Consider the following 20,586-nt stretch of genomic DNA (forward strand, 5'->3'; position numbering starts at 1 on the left):
GTAGATTCTAGTCAAGTTATTATCCTTGGTTATTTATGAGCTAAATCTACTTACTAAAAAAATCGATCAAAGCTGATGGGGAGTTGACATAACAAACCTGTCTATTCTGATTCATTGTGAAATTATAAAAGTTCCATAAAGGAAATTAATTTCCTTCAAACTCTTTTCCATTTTTCTATCCCCTTTTGTTGTCCACCAACTTCCCTGCACTTCTTTCTCAAGTAGTTCACTCATTCTCAGTTCTTTCTTTCTCACCTTTCTACTTAGTCTCTCGGTCTTTAAGCATCAATCACTTTAATTCCACTTTTTCACTTTCCTTCCCCACCACCGATATCGCTTAAGTCATTCCCCCGCACTCATTAATCCTCTATCTTTATCACTCATTCACTCTCCTTCTCTCTCTCTCTTTTAACAAATCACTCTCTTCTAAAGAACCCCATTTGTTTATTCGAGTGTGGAAGAGCGAAAGAAAACGACGCAGCAACACGTTGCAATGTTGATAGTCGAAATTCTATTTCTCTTACGAGACATAGTCATCGCTTGCGTGGCAGCGGTGTGGAATTTCCTTATCACTCCCAAATATAAAGATGTAAAAAATGAAATTGTCCTGATCACTGGCTCTGCTAATGGCATCGGACGGGGCCTTGCCCTCGATTTTGCTCGACGTGGTTGTATCCTGGTCTTGTGGGACATTGATGAAGCAGAAAACGAGAAGACGGCCCAATTGGTTACGGAGGCAGGTGCTAAGGCTTATCCGTACTACTGTGACTTAAGGTAACTTTAGTTGCTCACATCTCTTATCTACCTTATCACTTATTAGCAATAATGAATCGACTCACGTCCCAATTTTTAGCCGTTAAGGTTTAAAAAGCGGGCTGTGAGATTGAACCTAAAACTATATGGTGTGTATGGATGAGTGTATGTGTATGTATCTTTCGCTGATGTATATCGGAGAAGGATATAAACATCGGCGGAAGAACCGAAAAATGGGGGTTTTACGAATATAGTCATTCCCTATGTTAGGAGTTACGCAGATCCTCTCTTATCACTTCCTCTTGTCGAAAATTCAGCGAACTTGTATTTAGCTCATTAGAAACCAATAACCAAAGGCGATGTAACAAACGAATATGTACGATGACAGTCTGAGCGCACGTGTATGTATATATATATATATAATATATATATATATATATATATATATATATATATATATATATATATATATATATATATATATATATATATATATGTGTGTGTGTGTGTGTGTACAGAGAGAGAGAGAGCAATAAGAAAATAGAGGGGATCAATAGGTGGTATTCATCAACTTTTAGACATTGTATTATGTCAATTTATTTACTAAAATGTATATATATATATATATAAAACTGTCCAACAAACGGGACTCCAGTTGCATTGCGCGCATTTTTTTTTCACATTCGCTTCCCACACATTGTTTTACACCCATTCCAGTATTTTTTTTCTATTTTCATTTCCGGGTCAAGATGTAAACATTAACCGCGTAGAACTCTACCTCCGGTATTCGAATACTATTTCTTCCAGCTGGTTTCCGCATTTATGTGCTTACTCTGGTATATATATATATATATTTATATATATATATATATATATATATATATATATATACACATATACATATACACACACACACACACACATATATATATATATATATATATATATATATATATATATATGCAATTAAGTGCGCTTAGCTCTATGGACGACGCGTCAGACTCTTAATCTCTTTAACACAATAACCTCGGAGGGTGGCGTACCTCTGTCGTAGAAATACGCCTTCCACTTCATCCGCCTTATGAAGTCTATCAGTTTCTCAAGTAGCATTTTCGTATAGACCTCGTTAGACGGTGTTGGAATATGCAGAAGAGCATATATATATATATCAGCCGAAATTGCTAAGATGATCTGGTTCTTGACTGATGACTGAGGGCTTCGAATGTCCCGTCCTGTGGTTCTTGTGTCGTCTCTGTGGTGTTTCATGTTCTTGTCCATGTCTGTAATTATTTTTACTGTTTACCTATATATATATATATATACTAGCAGTATCGCCCGGCGTTGCTCGGGTTTGTAAGGGAAATAACTATATAAGCATTTTTAGAGAGTTATAGCCAAAAAATAGCAAAAAAATGCATTAAAAATGGAAAAAAATGATGGTAATTTTTTTTTTAATCGTTGACTCATCGTAGACATTTTTAGAGAGTTACTTCCCTTATATAATAGCGAAAAAATGCATTAAAATTGAAAAAAATTATGGTAAATTTTTTTAAAATCGTAGACTCATCGTAGACGCGCGCTAATACCCAGAAGGGCTCGATATGAATCACGACAATAAGATACCCGGTTTTGGTTACACTGCACCGCAAAATGTGGGAGTAGTTAGGAATCTAAATCGTAGGAGACAGACAGCACAACTTGACTTTTATATATAAAGAAGATATATATATATATATATAATTATGCCGAACGTGGAATTCAAATTTATAATTCAAGGATTGTGTTAAAATCCTCGTTGAAGGCATGTGAAATATGAAAGGTCTGTTGGAATAGCAATGCTTGTTGTCACCAGTGGAGGCAGGTATTTTTGAAAAAACGCATTTCTTATGCTGAATTTAGGAGAGCTGCTATACCAGTGGATGTGTTAAGCAAGAAAGAGCTGGGCTCATAAGTCACGAGCGGAGCCATAAGTGTAAAGTATAAATTGGGGATCTTTCGATTAGGGTCTCGAGATTATTAATTTTTCCAGCTGATTGTTCGGCAGTTTCTGTAAAGAATTTTTATTTATTTACTTTTGATTTTGAAGTTGGTGAGGGAGAAGTGACTCACGCTCCGCCCACGGACTTTCATGTCCATGAGTCGAATAGTGAAATACACATACATACAAACAAGGTCAACTTTTCCTTTCATCTTTTGAGTTGAGCATTGGACTCTATATAATCGACTTAGCCACTCACCCGAAATTGCTGGCCTTCTGACAAAATTTGAAATTAATATTCTCCTTTTGTTGGCATTTTTATTGTTTATTAACAAATTAGTAATTTGGATCTTTTCCTTTTGAACGGCACTTTGTAACATAATTTCTAGGCAACTAAATAGTTTTAAACTTCGTATACTGGTAGAATGTGTTTATAAAACATCTTTTTCTCTTGGCTTTATTGAGAAAATTCTATAGTTTGTAAGATATTTCGTCTGAAATTTCTTGCATTTCGGCAATTTTAACCAATCAATTACCTCCATTGACGTAAATAACATTCTGTGCATAATGAATATGTCCCTCCTTTAAGAAACAGATTGGGTTTATATACATTTGTGAAGAAAAAAGATACCCTTTTCCCCACCCCTAACCCTAACTAACCCTAAATCTAAAATAGATTGAAATGCAATAGATCGATACTAGGATTATAATTTCATACGACACTGGTACGGAAAATAGATCGATACTAGGATTATAATTTCATACAACACTGGTACGGAAAATAGATCGATACTAGGATTATAATTTCATATGACACTGGTACGGAAAATAGATCGATACTAGGATTATAATTTCATATGACACTGGTACGGAAAATAGATCGATACTAGGATTATTATTTCATACGACACTGGTACGGAAAATGGGATTGTTTTCTAGCGGTGTCAAATGAAAATGTTACCCATAATTATGGCCCTAGTATCGATCTATTGCATTTCAATCTATTTTCGATTTAGGGTTACCTAAAAATGTTACAAAGTGCCGTTCAAAAGGAAAAGATCCCAGTAATTTTGCTGTTTCTAGTGTTTTTGTTAGCCTTATTGTTATATAGTTCATTCTTCTGCTACATTTCTTGTAATACTTGTTGCTGTTACTGCTTCTCTTACTGTTATTTATATTTTTTACTGGGATATGTCACATAAAAATGAACAATTATTTAATAATGCCAGCGTGATTTTAGTAAGTGTTATCCAATTCAATACTTACACCTAAAATTTGGTTTCAATTCCTCGTATGATTTCCTTAATATTACTTAAAGCATATATTTAGGGGCTACGAATTGGCAGAAACAGCAGATCACACGACTTATTACTTTACAGAATTTAGCTTTGCACCTCTTCAGGGATAGATCCAGAATTAAGATGTTGGGGATGGGATGCAATTTAGAAATAAACTCTGAGAATTCGAGATAAACAGTTATTTATGTGCATCATACATGCATGCATACGTACATACATACATACATACATACATACATACATACATACATAGGCTTGAGGCCAGAAGGACTCCAAGAAACAGACCAATCCAGAAAAGAAGGATTTGGAAGCTAAAGAACCCTTCAGAGATTTAGGGACATCCTCATCAAGAAATTTGATGAGAAGGAGGAGGAGCTACAGACGTCGGACATAGAAGGTAGCTGAAAATTCCTACGGGACAGCTTGCTGAGTGCCACGACCAAGTCTGTGGATGGTGCAAAGTTCCTTCCAGACCTAGAGTTATGTGGTGGTGGAATAGTACAGTAGACAAAGCCATTAGTGCAAAGAAACAGACCTGGAAAGCATGGAGGGATGGGGGTAGCAGGGAACTGTACCAGGTAGCCAAAAGGGAGGCTGGGCAGCAGGTATACATAGCCAAAGATGTAGCAGCAAAGAAGAAGTTTGCCAATGTCCAGCGACGTGAGGACCAAAGAACTGAGGTATTTCGTATTGCTAGACAGTGTGTGAGAGAAAATAGTGATGTTACAGGAGAGAAATGTGTCTGCATGGATGATGGGGCACTTGCCTTTAATGTTGGTGAAAAGAAAGAGGCTTGGAGAAGCCATTATGAAAGACTGCTGAATGTGGAGAATGAATGGGAGGAGGAGAGCCTGCCAAATGTTGACCCAGTAGAGGGACCAGCTATCCGAATAGACGGCTCCCTAGTAGATAAAGCAATTAAGGATATGAAACCGGGTAAAGCCCCCGGCCCATCAGGAATCACTGCTGAGATGCTTAAAACAGCTGGTTATGCGGGCTATGGCCTAGTCACCCGTATCGTTAACCAGGTAGTTCATAATGGAGTCATACCCAATGACTGGTGTAGCAGCACCATAGTCAACTGCTACAAGGGTAAGGGTGATGCTCTAGATAGAAATAACTACAGGGGTATCAAACTGTTGGATCAGGTGATGAAGACCACAGAGAGGGTCATAACCCATCTCATTAGGGAGAGAATTTGCTTAGATGAGATGCAGTTCGGTTTTGTGCCAGGTAGAAGCACCACTGATGCTATATTCCTGGTCCGACAACTGCAGGAGAAGTACCTAGCTAAAGATAAACCCCTCTACATAGCTTTTGTGGACTTGGAGAAAGCTTTTGACAGGGTTCCCCGATCCCTTATCTGGTGGTCGATGCGGAAACTGTTGATTGACGAATGGCTAATAAGGGCTGTACAGGCTCTATACAGAGAGGCTGTCAGCAAGGTTAGGATTGGCAACGAATATAGTGAAAAATTCCGGGTAGAAGTAGGTGTACACCAGGGCTCAGCCCTCAGTTCCCTTTTATTCATCATAGTCCTCCAGGCAATAACAGAGGAATTCAAAACAGGTTGCCCCTGGGAGCTCCTCTATGCTGATGACCTGGCCCTCATAGCAGAATCACTACCGGAACTAAAAAAGAAATTTCGGGTGTGGAAACAAGGGTTAGAATCTAAGGACCTTAGAGTAAATGTAGCGAAGACCAAAGTTATAGTATGTAGAAAGGCGAACTCAGCACACACCCCATCGGGCAGGTGGCCCTGCTCGAGCTGTAGGAAAGGTGTAGGTAGAAACTCCATAAGATGCACCCAGTGTAAGCTATGGACGCATAAGAGGTGCAGCAACATCAAAGGGAAATTAACTGATAAGATAGCTTTCATGAGCGGCAGATGCACAGGGACAATAGACACCACAGACACTCAAAAAACAGATTCCATCACACTCCAGGAGGAGAAACTAGAAGTAGTTGATAGTTTCCGCTACCTGGGTGACCAAGTTAGTAGTGGGGGTGGATGCTCAGAGAGTGTCACCACTAGAATACGAATAGCCTGGGCAAAGTTTAGAAAGCTCCTACCCCTACTGGCGACAAAGGGTCTCTCACTCAGAGTGAAAGGTAGATTGTATGATGCATGTGTGCGAACTGCCATGCTTCACGGCAGTGAAACATGGGCCGTGACTGCAGAGGACATGCGTAGACTTGAAAGAAATGAAGCTAGCATGATCCGCTGGATGTGTAATGTCAGTGTGAATGCATGACAGAGTGTAAGCACCCTGAGAGAAATGCTAGGCATAAGAAACATCAGATGCGGTGTGCAAGAGCGACGCTTGCGATGGTATGGTCATGTACTGCGGATGGATGAGGAGAGATGCGTGAAGAAGTGCCACTCCCGAACAGTTGAAGGAATCAGGGGGAGAGGTAGACCCAGGAAGACATGGGATGAGGTAGTCAAACATGACCTCAGAGCGTTGGGCCTCACTGAGGCAATGGTGAAGGACCGAGATCTCTGGAGATGTGCTGTGACTACTAAGATCCGGGATGCTTCCGGCACCAGTTCTGCATACCCCCTGCCCATCCAAAGTACCTTGGATCCCAGAACATCTCGCTGTGCTTGAGGAGACCTGTCGAGTCAAGTGCATATACATGAACATCGAACCAAATATCAATGGAAACAGTAGCTGTGATACCTGTGCCGGTGACACATAAAAAGCACCATCCGAACGTGGCCATTGCCAGTGCAGCCTCGACTGGCTTCCGTGCCGGTGGCACATAAAAAGCACCATCCGAACGTGGCCGTTGCCAGTGCAGCCTCCACTGGCTTCTGTGCCGGTGGCACATAAAAAGCACCATCCGAACGTGACCGATGCCAACCCCGCCTCGAATGGCTTCTGTGCCGGTGGCACATGAACATCGAACCAAATATCAATGGAAACAGTAGTTGTGATACCTGTGCCGGTGACACATAAAAAGCACCATCCGAACATGGCCGTTGCCAGTGCAGCCTCCACTGGCTTCTGTGCCGGTGGCACATAAAAAGCACCATCTGAACGTGACCGATGCCAACCCCGCCTCGAATGGCTTCTGTGCCGGTGGCACATAAAAAGCACCATCCGAACGTGGCCGATGCCAGCACCGCCCCAACTGGCTTCTGTGCCGGTGGCACATAAAAAGCACCATACGACCATGGCCAACGCCAGCACCGCCTCGACTGGCTTCTGTGCCGGTGGCACATAAAAAGCACCAACCAATCGTGGGATCCTGGAACATCTCGCTGTGCTTGAGGAGACCTGTTGAGTCAAGTGCATGTACATGTACATGAACATCGAACCAAATATCAATGGAAACAGTAGTTGTGATACCTGTGCTGGTGACACATAAAAAGCACCATCTGAACGTGACCGATGCCAACCCTGCCTCGAATGGCTTCTGTGCCAGTGGCACATAAAAAAGCACCAACCGATCGTGGCCGATGCCAGACCCCTCTGGCACCTGTGCAGGTGGCATGTAAAAAGCACCCACTACACTCGCGGAGTGGTTGGTGTTAGGAAGGGCATCCAGCTGTAGAAACACTGCCAGATCAGACTGGAGCCTGGGGCAGCCCCTGGCTCCCCAGACCCCGGTCGAACCGTCCAACCCGTGCTAGCGCGGAAAACGGACGTTAAACGATGATGATGAATATACATATATAAACACATGCTCATGTATATATATAAATAACCCTTTGAAGTTTTCTAGGAAAGAGGATGTTCCTTCACCTCTACCAGAGTCTGCCACAAACCTGAATTCTTCATATTTATTTTTAAACTTGTAAGGGAGCTAAAAGATAATGATTTTGTTTGACAAGAAACAAATTTAGTCGCTAAAATGCAGTTCTTCCATTTCATCTTTATATATAAAAGTGAGGTTGTGTGCTGTCTGTCTCCTACGATTTAGATTCCTAACTACTCCCACATTTTGCGGTGCAGTTTAAACAAAACCGGGTATCTTATAGTTGTGATTCATATCGAGCCCTTCTGGGTATTAGAGCGCGTCTACGATGAGTCTATGATTTAAAAAAAAATTTACCATCAATTTTTCCCATTTTTAATGCATTTTTGGCATATATAAGGGAAGTAACTCTCTAAAAATTTATTATTAAATCTCAGAACGTAAAAAGCTACAGTAACCCCCCCCCCCCTTTGTGGTTAGCCATATTGAGATGGCTATTATACTTTACATCTTAAAAATGCTTATATAGTTATTTCCCTTACAAACCCGAGCAACGCCGGGCAATACTGCTAGTTTGATATAAGCAAATAATTGTCTTTTGCTGTATACTACAAAAACAGAAACAGAATACTATTACCAGCAGGGAAATGGCTATGCCTGATATGCAGAAAGGAGTTTACAGGAACTCTATACAGAATACCCAATGAAAATTATAGTAGTGGCTACACAAATGTGCAATGGAATCTTGGGCTGGTTGACAGAGAAAAAGAATTTTATGCCATTGATGCATAGGAGTGACCACCTACAAGAGCCAAAAGGAAATTAAGTTATCAGTTTATAGTAGTTGATAGCTTTTGACCTAATCAGCAATTGAAGTGAATGTTACAGAAGAATGTGTAGGAATACGACCGTATATGAGGAGATTGGTGACATAGGTCTCCCTTTTTCACACGGTCGCATCCCTAACGAAATAAGATAAGCCATAATACAAATTATACAATACAGTGCCAACAGAATATAAATGAATGAGGAGATGTTTGAGAGAAGATAAGATTTTATTTACAAGGTGTTGAGGTTAGAGGAGTGTGAGTGCTAGCAAGTGTTGTGTTGGTGTGTATGCAACAAGTGTTTGTGTTCGTGTGTGTGACAAATACAAATAAGGTAAATGCGTATGACACAGAAATACAGAGCATAGATGAAAGTCTCAGCATAGAGTTAAAGATGGAATTTGGATTACCAGTTCATAAAGTACACGATATGCAAGAGTTCTATAACAAGATGTTGTGTCTCGAAGCGGAGCTGAGTTCCCTTAATACAGAATTTCTTCATATGGAATGACTGTTATACGTAGTGAAATGATTCACTCTAACAGCGTTAGTAAAACTGGTTGTGTTGGTGAGTACATGTCTGAAGTTGACGGTGGTAATGGCGACGATGGTAGAGATGACTTGAAGTTGGTATGATGATGGTGACGACAGCGGCGGAGATAGAAGATGTTCTGTCTGTCGCTGGTATATAATAGCATCGTAGTGGCTGGAAACTGGAACATAGCTGAGCACGATGCTGGTCAGTGACTAGACCTTAGAAGGTCTGGAGTCAAAGAACAAGAATAGTGAAAATGCAAGCCTATTTACAGCCCATGGTAGGCTCAAAGAAGGGCATCAAGAAGCAGGCCTTATCCAAAATTTGTGATTGGTTGGCTTCACACTCTGGCGCGAAATAGGAAGTAGAGACAAATCGCGCCACATGTCAACCAATCAGATCAGTGGACACAACAGGAACAACCCAGCCAAAGATGGCTGTAATCTCAAACGAGATCATTCCCGCTGCGTCTCTCAAACAATGAGGATATCAGAGACCGCTACAAATGTAACCAAAGTGAAGACTGAATGGAAAAAATTCAAGGTGCTATTGCATCTATTAACATCATGCAGTCTGACTTTTACTCTTTGTTGTGACAGGCTGATTGCATAATGCTCAAGTATAAAGTAAGATATTGTATACTAAATGTGGAAGATATATAAAGGCTGGAAAAAAATGGGATGAGTATGCTCTTCTGAATGACTAATATTAGCTTGCATGAATGATAGAGCACAAGTGTACTAGATATCATAGTTGTTAACTGTAGTGTGCAAGAGAGAGGACTCCTCCATATATGAAAGCTTCTTGGTGAATCCACTCCTAGCCAAAGCATCATTGTAGTGGGGGTGCAGCTCTGTTAAAGATCACCCTATCGGCCGAGAGCTTTGATACTCTTCTACAAAGTTTCTAATTACAGCTGGGAGGTGGGTTTTGAGCTCCTGTGGGTGTATAGTTTCCTTGTCGGGTTTCCTGTAGGAGTAGTACTTGACTGGATAGTTTGTAGTTGAGTTCTCGGTTGGTTGGGGGGGGGGTCTAGTTGGTACATGGGAAATTTGTCGAGTGTGTTGTTCTTCTTCTTTATCACTGACAGCCATTTGAGTTGGTAGGCTGTTTAACAAAAGTTTGTTTCCAGGTTGAATACGATTTTCTCATTCAGCTGTTGGCTCAAAATAAATTTAGGGCCCTGACTGAGAAGTTCTAGTTCTTCATGGGAGAGTGACTCACTCAAGCCTGTGAATAGGGATTTCATTGTTGATGGTGTGAAGAGGCTGACAGAATATTCATGATGTTCAACGATGAAAGAAATTTAGCTAATCTAAGAATTAAGGAAGCTATCCTCATAGACAGACTGAGACCCCAAATTAACAACAGGCTGGAGGTTGGCAGTCAGTATATTATTTAGCTACATGTGGATGCGTGCAGGTTCATTTTTGATAACATGCTCATGTATTATTTATAAAAAAAAAAGGAGGAAAAAAAAAGAAAAGGAAACTACGGATGTGCCAGCACACATGGGGTGGAGACATGGCCACCCTCGTGCACTTCTTATGAGGAATTCCGGAAGGTGCTCTGTGAGACTACTGCAGAAATGCATCCGGAAAGAAAAACCTTTAGAAAACCGATTATAGCAGTGACTCAATCAATTCCTAGGAATATCTGAAGATGGAATTTTTATATTCCGAGATATTATATCAGACTATGGATGATTAAATCATAACAGTTATTATAAGTCCTTTGTTGTTACTATAGTGCATTGTTGTGCCATTCAAGACACATTATTTTTCATATATATATATATATATATATATATATATATATATATATATATATACTTACATACATACATACACACACACACACCACACACACACACACACACACACACACACACACACACACACACATGCATAACTGTATATATCATCATCATCGTATAACGTCCACTTTCCATGCTAATATGGGTTGGATGGTTTGACTGAAGATTGGCAAGCCAGGAGGCTGCACCAGGCTCAAATCTGTTCTGACAAGGTTTCTACAGCAAGTTGCTCTTCCTAATGCCTACCACTCCAAGGTTATAGTGGGTGCTTTTTATGTACCACTGGCACAATGGCCAGTCAGGCAGCACTGGCATTGACCAAGCTCAAATGGTGCTTTTTACATGCCACCAGCACTAGCATTGGTCACACTCAGTGGTGGTTCTTATGTGCCATCAGCACGGGTGCCAGTCAGGCAGCACTGGCATCAGCCATGACTACGATTTCACTTGATTCAACAGGTCTTCTCAAGCACAGCTTATTGCCCAATGATTGAAGGGTATTTTTAAATGGGCTGGTTATGCAACACTGGCATCATCCATGGCTACAATCTCACTTGGCTTGCCGGGTCTTCTCAAGCACAGCATATCTCCAAAGATCTCAGTCACTTGTCATTGCCTCCTTGTGGCCCAACGTTTGAAGGTCATGCTTCACCACCTCATCCCAGGTCTTCCTGGGTCTACCTCTTCCACAGGTTTCCTCTACTGCTAGGATGTGACACTTTTTCACACAGCTGTCATCATCCATATGCAACACATGACCATACCAGTGCAGTTGTCTCTCTTGCACACCACATCTGATGCTTCTTAAGTCCAACTTTTCTCTCAGGGTGCTTACACTCTGTCGTGTATACACCCTGGCATTACATATGAACATACATACATACATATACACACATTTACATACTTCAACACATACTCAGACAGACACAACCTTAAGCAACTTTTTAAAAATTTTGAGGTAATCGAGCCCCACCAAGGTTTTTTTGATACTTGGGAATTACTTGTCGATTCCTAAGTTGTTTTTTCTCAGAGTTAGTCCTTCATAGATTCTCAACAGTGCTCTAATGCTTTGACAACCTAATCTTCAGGAAATTCAAATGTTTGGTCAATGTCAAACTCTCTCCAGAGTCCTGTGACCAGGCTGCTTTACCCAAAATGTTTGGTCTAGGTTTTCACAAGTGCTCATCTCTAACTCTTCCCTGTTTTCTTTCCTCCACCCACACTTGCTCCCCTTCAGTAGGCAACATCCTCTCCTCTCCAACACAAACTAGTTCCATCAGGGAGATGGATGAATCTTAGTTACAGTGGATAGAGCTGGGTTTGTCAGTTCCTGTTACAGTTGAGGATAAATGGAAGCAGAGAGTATGGGGCAATCTGCGTTCAGGTGCCACTTTCAACTCTCTCCTTGATCAATCTGATCAATTTTCAAGGTGCGAGTGCAAAAATGTCAGGGGACTGGATTGAAGCCCCGTTGGTGGCCAACATTGGAGATCTACTCAGTCTAGATGAGCTCCACATCTCCATTGCACTCAGAGTGGGAACTGACATCTGTAGGGGACTGAGATGTCGCTGTGGTATGCCTTTTGACTCCACAGGTCTTCACAGTCTGTTTTGCTGCCTAAATGCTGGTTACTTTGCTCATCACACCAAATTAAACTTATCATTAAGCAAGCCCTGGCTTGGATTAATATCCCCTCAGTTCCGGAGCCAGTGGGATTATCCAGAAGTGATGGGAAGGGGCCAGATGGTCTTACCCTCTGTCCCTGGGTAAGAGATAGGTACATCATCTGGGACACCACAGTTTGTGACTCCTTTGCTCTCTCTACCACGTCCTGTAAATTGGAGGGCCAAAGCTTCCGTAGCCAAACAGAACAAAGCCCTGAAGTACCAGGACCTGTCAGTGACCTATTTCTTCCAGCTTGTGGCTTTTGAGACACTTAAAGCGGCTGGGCCACTAACAGTGAAGTTTTTGTTGTTGTTGGTAGCTCTCCTTATCAAGATGTCGGCTGATGCCCGTTAGGGTGCTTGGCTTTTCCAACCCCTTAGCCTCACCATTTCCCATGGTAATGCTGCAAGTGTTTTGGCTTGCTTCAGTAGGTGTGTAACTAATTGAGGCACTTACAAAGCTTAATTCAGTTCAATTAAAAAGCATGCGTAAGCCACGCATTGTAAGTGACATTATAAATTGCGAAAATATTTATCTGCGTGCAGGGTATGCATTGCTCCTCCAATGCCTGTTTTTTCATTTCTAAATGAATTCTCCTTATTGCTATATAATAGATTTCACATTTCTAAAAGATGGGTTGTTTGTTATTAAATAATACTGTGCAATTAAACTAATAAAATACATATGGCATATGTCAAATTTTGGCTCAGGCATTGCTGTTTTTGAATTCCAAAATTATTGCAATGTTACATATCATTTAAAACTGACCAGAACTAGAGGAGAAGTTTCAGGTGTGGAAACAAGGCCGAGAATTGAAGGGCATTAGAGTCAATCTAGCAAAAACCAAAGACTTCATAAGTAGGAAAGCAGACAAACCACAAATCCCTTCAGGTAGATGGTCCTGCTCAATCTGTAGAAAAGGTGTAGGTAGAAACTCCATAAGATGTAGCCGGTGTAAGCTGTGCATACATAAGAGGTGCAGCAATATCAAAGGAAGGCTAACTGGGAAGATAGTTTTTCTGTGTGGCAAATGCTCAGGAACAATGAACACTGAAAATGTGCTGAAAACAGCTTCCATTACATTTCACGGGGAAATGGAAGCTATCAACTAGAAGTAGTTGATAGCTTCCATTACCTAGGTGACCAAGTCAGTAGCATGGGTGGATGCTCTGAGAGTGTAGCTGATAGAATAAGAATAGACTGGGCAAAGTTCAGAGAGCTCTTACCTCTGCTGGTGACAAATGGCCTCTTGCTCAGAGTAAAAGGTAGACTGTATGATGCATGTGTGCGAACAGCCATGCTATATGGCAGTGAACATGGGCTGTGACTGCAGAAGACATGCGTAAGCTTGCAAGGAATGGAGCTAGTATGCTCCACTGGACATGTAATGTCAGTGTGCATACACAACAGAGTGTAAGCGCCCTGAGAGAAGAGTTGAACATAAGAAGCATCAGATGTGGTGTGCAAGAGAGACAGCTGCACTGGTATGGTCATGTGTTGCATATGGATGATGACAGCTGTGTGAAAAAGTGTCACATCATAGCAGTAGAGGAAACCTGTGGAAGAGGTAGACCCAGGAAGACCTGGGATGAGGTGGTGAAGCATGACCTTCGAACGTTGGGCCTCATGGAGGCAATGACAAGTGACTGAGACCTTTGGAGATATGCTGTGCTTGAGAAGACCTGGCAAGCCAAGTGAGACCGTAACCGTAGCCTATGCCAGTGCAGCATAACCAGCCCATTTAAGAGTACCCTTCAATCATTGGGCAATAAACTGCATTTGCAAAGACCTGTTGAGGCAAGTGAAATCATTGTCATGGCTGATGACAGTACCACCTGATTGGCACCCATGCCAGTGGCACGTAAAAAGCGCAATTCGAGCATGGTTGATGCCAGTGCCAGCTGACTGGTCCTCATGTTGGTGGCACATAAAAAGTACCCACTACATTCTCAGAGTGGTAGGCATTAGGAAGGGCGTCCTGCTGGAGAAACTTTGCCAGATCAGATTGAAGCCTGGTGCAGCCTTCGGGAAAACTGTCCAACCCATGCCAGCATGGAAAGCAGACGTTAAATAACAATAATGATGATGATGTACATATCTAAGATGAATGATGTAGTCCATCAGATAATAATGGCCAGAATGAGGATGTTTTCATGTGAAATAATTTTTGTTGGACTATCAAAAACATTGGTGAAACAGCTCCTGTTGTGCACAAAAATTCAGCAGGAGACCTCCATTGGAGTTATTTTTGCCCTTGCCAAACTTGCTAATGATGCCTGCATAGGTCTCAAAGTCTGCTCCCACCCTGGTATTGAAGTCACCTATAATCAGCAACTTGTCTATGTTAGGGAACCCTTGCCCACAATCCTTGTCAGCTCTTGATAGAATGCCTCTTTCTCCTCATCTGGGTAGGTCATTGCTGGAGCATACTTGTTGATGAAGGTCAGGTGTCAGTTATTCACAATTGGTATCAATAAGCTCATCATCCTCTCTGAGTCAGCCTCTGGAAAGAAAGATATTCTTTTGGTGGTCTTGTTTTTGACAGCAAAAACCATGCCTGCATCTTTTCTTCCCTGTTTTCCCAACCAAGTAGAAGGTGTAATCCTCCTCTTGCAATTCGCCCTGCCTTTTAATCCTGGCCTGTTGGAGTGCAACAATGCTTAAACCATATCAGTGCAATTCTGTAGCTCTTAGTGAAATGCATTATCTCTCTTTGAGAGATATAATACAAATGCGGACGTGGCATATAACAGCCAGCCTTCGGCTGCTTAGGCCCAGTTGTGTCCGCTGCTCTGATTGGTTGGTTTTGGTGCAGTTTTGACTCTTGCTTTATATCGCGCCAATGTGTAAACCAGTCAATCGCAACCTTCTGATAAGGTCCTGTGACACAGTCTTCTAGGTTCTTTTCTGGAGCCCACTAATCTCTTTAAAAAGCTCGATCAACAAACCATTTTGGGTCTTTGATTCTTGTCCTTCTTAGGACTAACCTCTAACCACAGAGTGACTCAGCCATGTTCCAGTGACTTAGCCAGTTCTAGTTCCAGCGACTGCGACACCAACATCACCACAGCATTTCAGGACCTTTCACCTCTGTCACCTTTCACCACCGTCGCCTTTCAGCTTATTGACACCACCAACATATCTATGTACACACCAACAACAACATCACCCAGGTTTAACTACACCTGTTTGTGACTTGGAGGGATCATTTTCAATCATGGCCTGGATCTCATGAACAAATTCAGGAGTTCTTTTCTGATTAGAATGATCAGAGTGAGTCTTCTGAGCTGCTGCACCTTCGTAATCACCATTAGACTCATCCAACTCTTTCCGAATCCTCTGCACTATCCTCAGACTGACACACAAACACTCTGAAATGTTTGTATTGGAATTTCCAGTGTGAATGCCAAGCAGTACAGTATGTCATTTCCAAATTTCTGTTTTCCTCACAGATAGTGCCCAACTAGCCCTACTATACTGTGAAGTTGACAAAATCAAAAACAAAAAATGTGTATGCACAAAATTTAAAATATAAAATGGCAACAATTTACTCATCGCACCCTGTATATATATGGGTATATATATATATGTGGAGGCGCAATGGCCCAGTGGTTAGGGTAGCGGACTCGCGGTCGTAGGATCGCGGTTTCGATTCGCAGACCAGGTGTTGTGAGTGTTTATTGAGCGAAAACACCTAAAAGCTCCACGAGGCTTCGGCAGGGGGTGGTGATCCCTGCTGTACTCTTTCACAACTCTTTCTCCCACTCTTTCTTCTGTTGGCCTGCTCGCTTAGCCAGCGGGTTGGTGTCATTCGAATGCTAAAACAATGCGAACGCATTGTGACCAGCGATGTGTAACTACATCTGATGGACTGGTCGGTCACGTGATCATGGGATATATATATATATGAAACACCCATGCTCACATGGAAAATTCGAAACGAATAACACCTCTTGCTTGCAACTCTTGCCTAATGTCAAAGCAAGGAGACAGTAAAACAAACACACGCATACATATACATGTATATACATCTCTCTATATATAAACGGCAGTTTGTCTGTGCGTGTTTCTGTGTGTCTGTTTTCTCGTACCCTCACCCTGACCACGGCTTTCAACCGATTCTGATGAAACTTGACACACACATAGCCCAATGTCATAATTCAAAACTAATGCAGCGAAAATTTTGAAAAGTTCCCCCAGTTCTGAACAAAATCGATAAATTCGACATGGGGTCGAGAATCAGAAACACAAACCGCAAACTGTCTAGGGGACGCAACTCCACCTTTTTTCACTAAAAAAAATTTACCATTTTTTTGCTATTTTTTGGCTATAACTCTCTAAAAATGCTTTATAGTTATTTCCCTTACAAACCTGAGCAACGCCGGGTGATACTGCTAGTACATATATATACACACATACATGTATAAATATATGTACACACACACACACACATTTGTACTTATATCTATATTTATATGAGATGTGTTCAAAAAGCATTTGACTTTATTTTCTCCCACCAAAACTGATGCTGCACGAACAAAATCTTTCGGGTGGGAGGTGATGCCACACTTTCTGTGCATGTGTGAAAATTCTCATGCTGGTAGGCTGTGTCTGTTCCCAGCTGTTATGTCTAGAGTACAAACAGGTAGAGCACTCGTCGGATTTTTGTTTTCATACAAAGTGACTGAATGCTTTGAGCAGAGATCCTGCATCAAGTTTTACTGAAAGCTTTATGATACTCAAGCTCAAAAGATTTAGTAGTCCTTTGGCAATGATGCAGTGAACAAAACTCAGATCAAGGAGTGCCTGACTGAGCAGATGATGTCTTGCAGAGGGCAGTGTACTTTAGCTCCTACCCTGATTGTCTGCTGCATCTCTCAGCAGAAAACATGAGGTTCCTCAAAAAGCTGATAACAGCTGCTAAAGTACAAGAAGTGATGAATGGTTGTACACTATACTCTCAAATTTTCCTATATTCCAACTACCTTATCACTTCTGCCGCAATCATCTTCTTTACCATTCTGATGCTACTCCTCCCTACATAAATGCCATGCTCTGGCCACCACTTTCATCATCTTAAACACTTCCACTATCACCACTGCCCCTACTACAACTCTTAACCTACACATTCTGACCCACAATCCTACTTCCACTGGTATGGCCTTCTATCTTACGTATATCCAAATATTAGTCTTTTTGTCTAGTCTCTTTATACAACTAGCTGTATGTCCTAAAGCAGTCTCTGGAAAGTCTTCAGGCAAAACAGAGTGTGTATTTTGTTTGATTCATTGTTATGGACTTTTCACTTTGAATTCTATATTCTTATTTCTTTATTGCCCACAAGGAGCTAAATATAGAGGGGACAAACAAGGACAGACGAAGGGATTAAGTCGATTACATTGACCCCAATGCGTAATTGGTACTTAATTTATCGACCCCGAAAGGATGAAAGGCAAAGTCAACCTCGGCGGAATTTGAACTCAGAACGTAATGGCAGACGAAATACGGCTACGCATTTCGCCCGGCATGCTAACGTTTCTGCCAGCTCGCCGCCTTGTATTCTAAGTGGCCCTATAATATTCCTTTCTACAAACTCTCATGTGCTCATATATACATCTACATATGTGTTCATACACACATGTATATAGATACATACATATATTTACTAAAGATCTCTTCAACACAGAGAGACAAGGCTCGACTGGCTCCTGTGCCGGTGGCACGTAAAATGCACCAACCAATAGTGACCAATGCTAGTACCACCTGACTGGCTCCTGTGCCAGTGGCATGTAAAAAGCACCATGCGAACATGATCATTGCCAGGCCTGCCTGACTGGCTCCTGTGCTGGTGGCATGTAAAAAGCACCCACTACACTCTCGGAGTGGTTGGCATTAGGAAGGGCATCCAGCTGTAGAAATATTGCCAGGTCAGATTGGAGTCTGGTGCAGCCACTGGCTCTCTGGACCTCATTCAAACCGTCCAACCCATGCCAGCACGGAAAACTGACATTAAACAATGATGATGATGATGATCACTATTTCAGCACAAGAGCAAAGCTACCTTTCTGACCAACTACAACATTGACAATTACTGCTATGTTCATTTATCTGACAATCACAGCACATGCACATCCATTTGTTTTTGCACACATTTAACAAAAACATATTATCATTTTATGTGAATACTTCTCACTGAGTTGGTAGAAACTCAACATTATTTTGGTAAGCATAGTAAAGGATAACATTCATCTCTATTTCTTTTATTAATCCTATCAACATCATCATCATCATCATCGTTTAACGTCCGTTCTCCATGCTAGCATGGGTTGGACAGTTTGACCAGGGATCTGGGAAGCCAGAAGGCTGCACCAGGCTCCAGTCTGATCTGGCAATGTTTCTACAGCTGGATGCCCTTCCTAATGCCAACCACTCCGTGAGTGTAGTGGGTGCTTTTTACGTGCCACCTGCATGCTTTATATTCTCTTATGCTTACACACACACACACACACACTCTCTCTCTCTCTCTCTCTCAAACCCTACAAAACTAAGAGTTTTGTTAATCAACAGTATCCAGTAAAAGCTAAATCAAATGCACAGCCATTTTTTCTTAGCAGATTAGTTAACTGCTTCATCTAATGCTGAAATCAATGTTGTAGTGGATGCATGTGTGCGTAAATAAATACATAAACTGTTTCATGATTAAATAGGGATTTATTTACATGGGTTATAAGTTCACTACATAAAAATGTAAGCAAATGCTATGCATTGCTTGTACAGAACACATATTAAAGATGAATATGTTTGTGTGTGTGTGGGTGTGTGCGTGAATCATTCAGAACAGTAGCCTGTAGGCATTTCTCTAGTCGTCTCCAAAACACGGGATGTCTGCTGCTGTGTCAGCTCCGATTGTGTGTTTCTCTGTTTTTCCCTTTGTATTTATAATATCTCAAACAGCTAGAAAGATAGCTATACTGCAACAGAGTTACTACTTAAGTAGGTCATCGTTTGTCCAGTTGAACTTCGCCTGACATGGCTCAGGTCGTAGGTCAAAGGGAGATGATCAATCAATTTTTGACAGAACAAAGGGATTCTTAATTTCGCGCCTATACATGCATTGGTATTTGACGACCAATGATTCTTGGATTCGATTTCAAATCCAAGCTTAGAGAAGGAAGTGCTAACTCTTACATTGTGCTCTAAGTCTGAACAAACTTAGAATGTACCTAGACTTATACCACATTCCATATTGATTATACTCACAGTATAACAAATTGATTTGTGTGCATATTGCATGAAGAAAGCATTTCAGCATACTTGTGATTACTGTTTAGCACCAAGGTGGTCTGGATTGAACTTATGTATAAACAAAGCATTTTCAGTTGTGATATCCTGTCTTCAGTTTTTCTTCAAGACATAGTATGCCTTTGACCACATTATCATAACACTTTTTTTTATAAGATGGTAAAGTGGGATTAAAGAGTATTTGGCTACTATTTCTAGCAGATTGAGTGATCACAGAAAAATCCTTTGTAGCTAATTTCAATAACAAAGGTTAAAGACATCTTATATTTGAATAAAGTAGTGGAAATCCCAGATCAGCCTGTATCAATCCTGCACATGTTTTATCTTCAACAAATCTGTAGATGAACCACAGAACTATTAGAAAAGCACAAACTAAACTAGTTGTCTTGTTTTGTAATTTAAACTCTAATAGTTAAATCCAAAGAATCTCTCAAAGTGGTCAACTTTGCTTTTCATTCCTTCAGGGTCAATTAAATAGAGAACTAGCCAAGTCAATGGTAATTTTTTAGCTAGTCTTGTTCTTGAACTGGCAGAATTGTTGGAGTATCAGAAAAAATGCCTTGTGGTGTTTCTGTTCTGAGTTCAAATCCTCTTGAGGTCAACTTTGCCTTTTATCCCTCTTGGGATAAAATAAAGTACTAGTCAAGTGTTAGAGTCAATAACCTTCTCTTTACAAAAGTTACTGGCTTTATATCTAAATTAGAAA

The 20,586-nt window shown here is 41.2% G+C and overlaps 1 protein-coding gene across 5 annotated transcripts in view; it reads left to right on the forward strand.

Annotated features, from left to right (window-relative positions):
- The first annotated feature begins 326 nt into the window (after positions 1–326).
- The window catches only part of LOC115209397 (epidermal retinol dehydrogenase 2), a 68,532-nt gene continuing 48,272 nt past the window's right edge, over positions 327–20,586 (forward strand). For 2 of the 5 annotated variants that reach the window (XM_036501583.1, XM_036501582.1), the window contains exon 1: positions 334–774. In XM_036501583.1, the coding sequence (XP_036357476.1) occupies positions 494–774 (281 nt within the window). In that variant the 5' untranslated portion in view covers positions 334–493. Of the gene's footprint in view, positions 775–20,586 lie in introns of all 5 variants that reach the window. The other 3 variants (XM_029777790.2, XM_036501581.1, XM_029777789.2) reach the window with 3 other exon arrangements.

The sequence above is a fragment of the Octopus sinensis genome, linkage group LG3 (genome assembly GCF_006345805.1).
Source record: "Octopus sinensis linkage group LG3, ASM634580v1, whole genome shotgun sequence".
NCBI classification, from domain to species: Eukaryota; Metazoa; Mollusca; class Cephalopoda; order Octopoda; family Octopodidae; genus Octopus; species Octopus sinensis.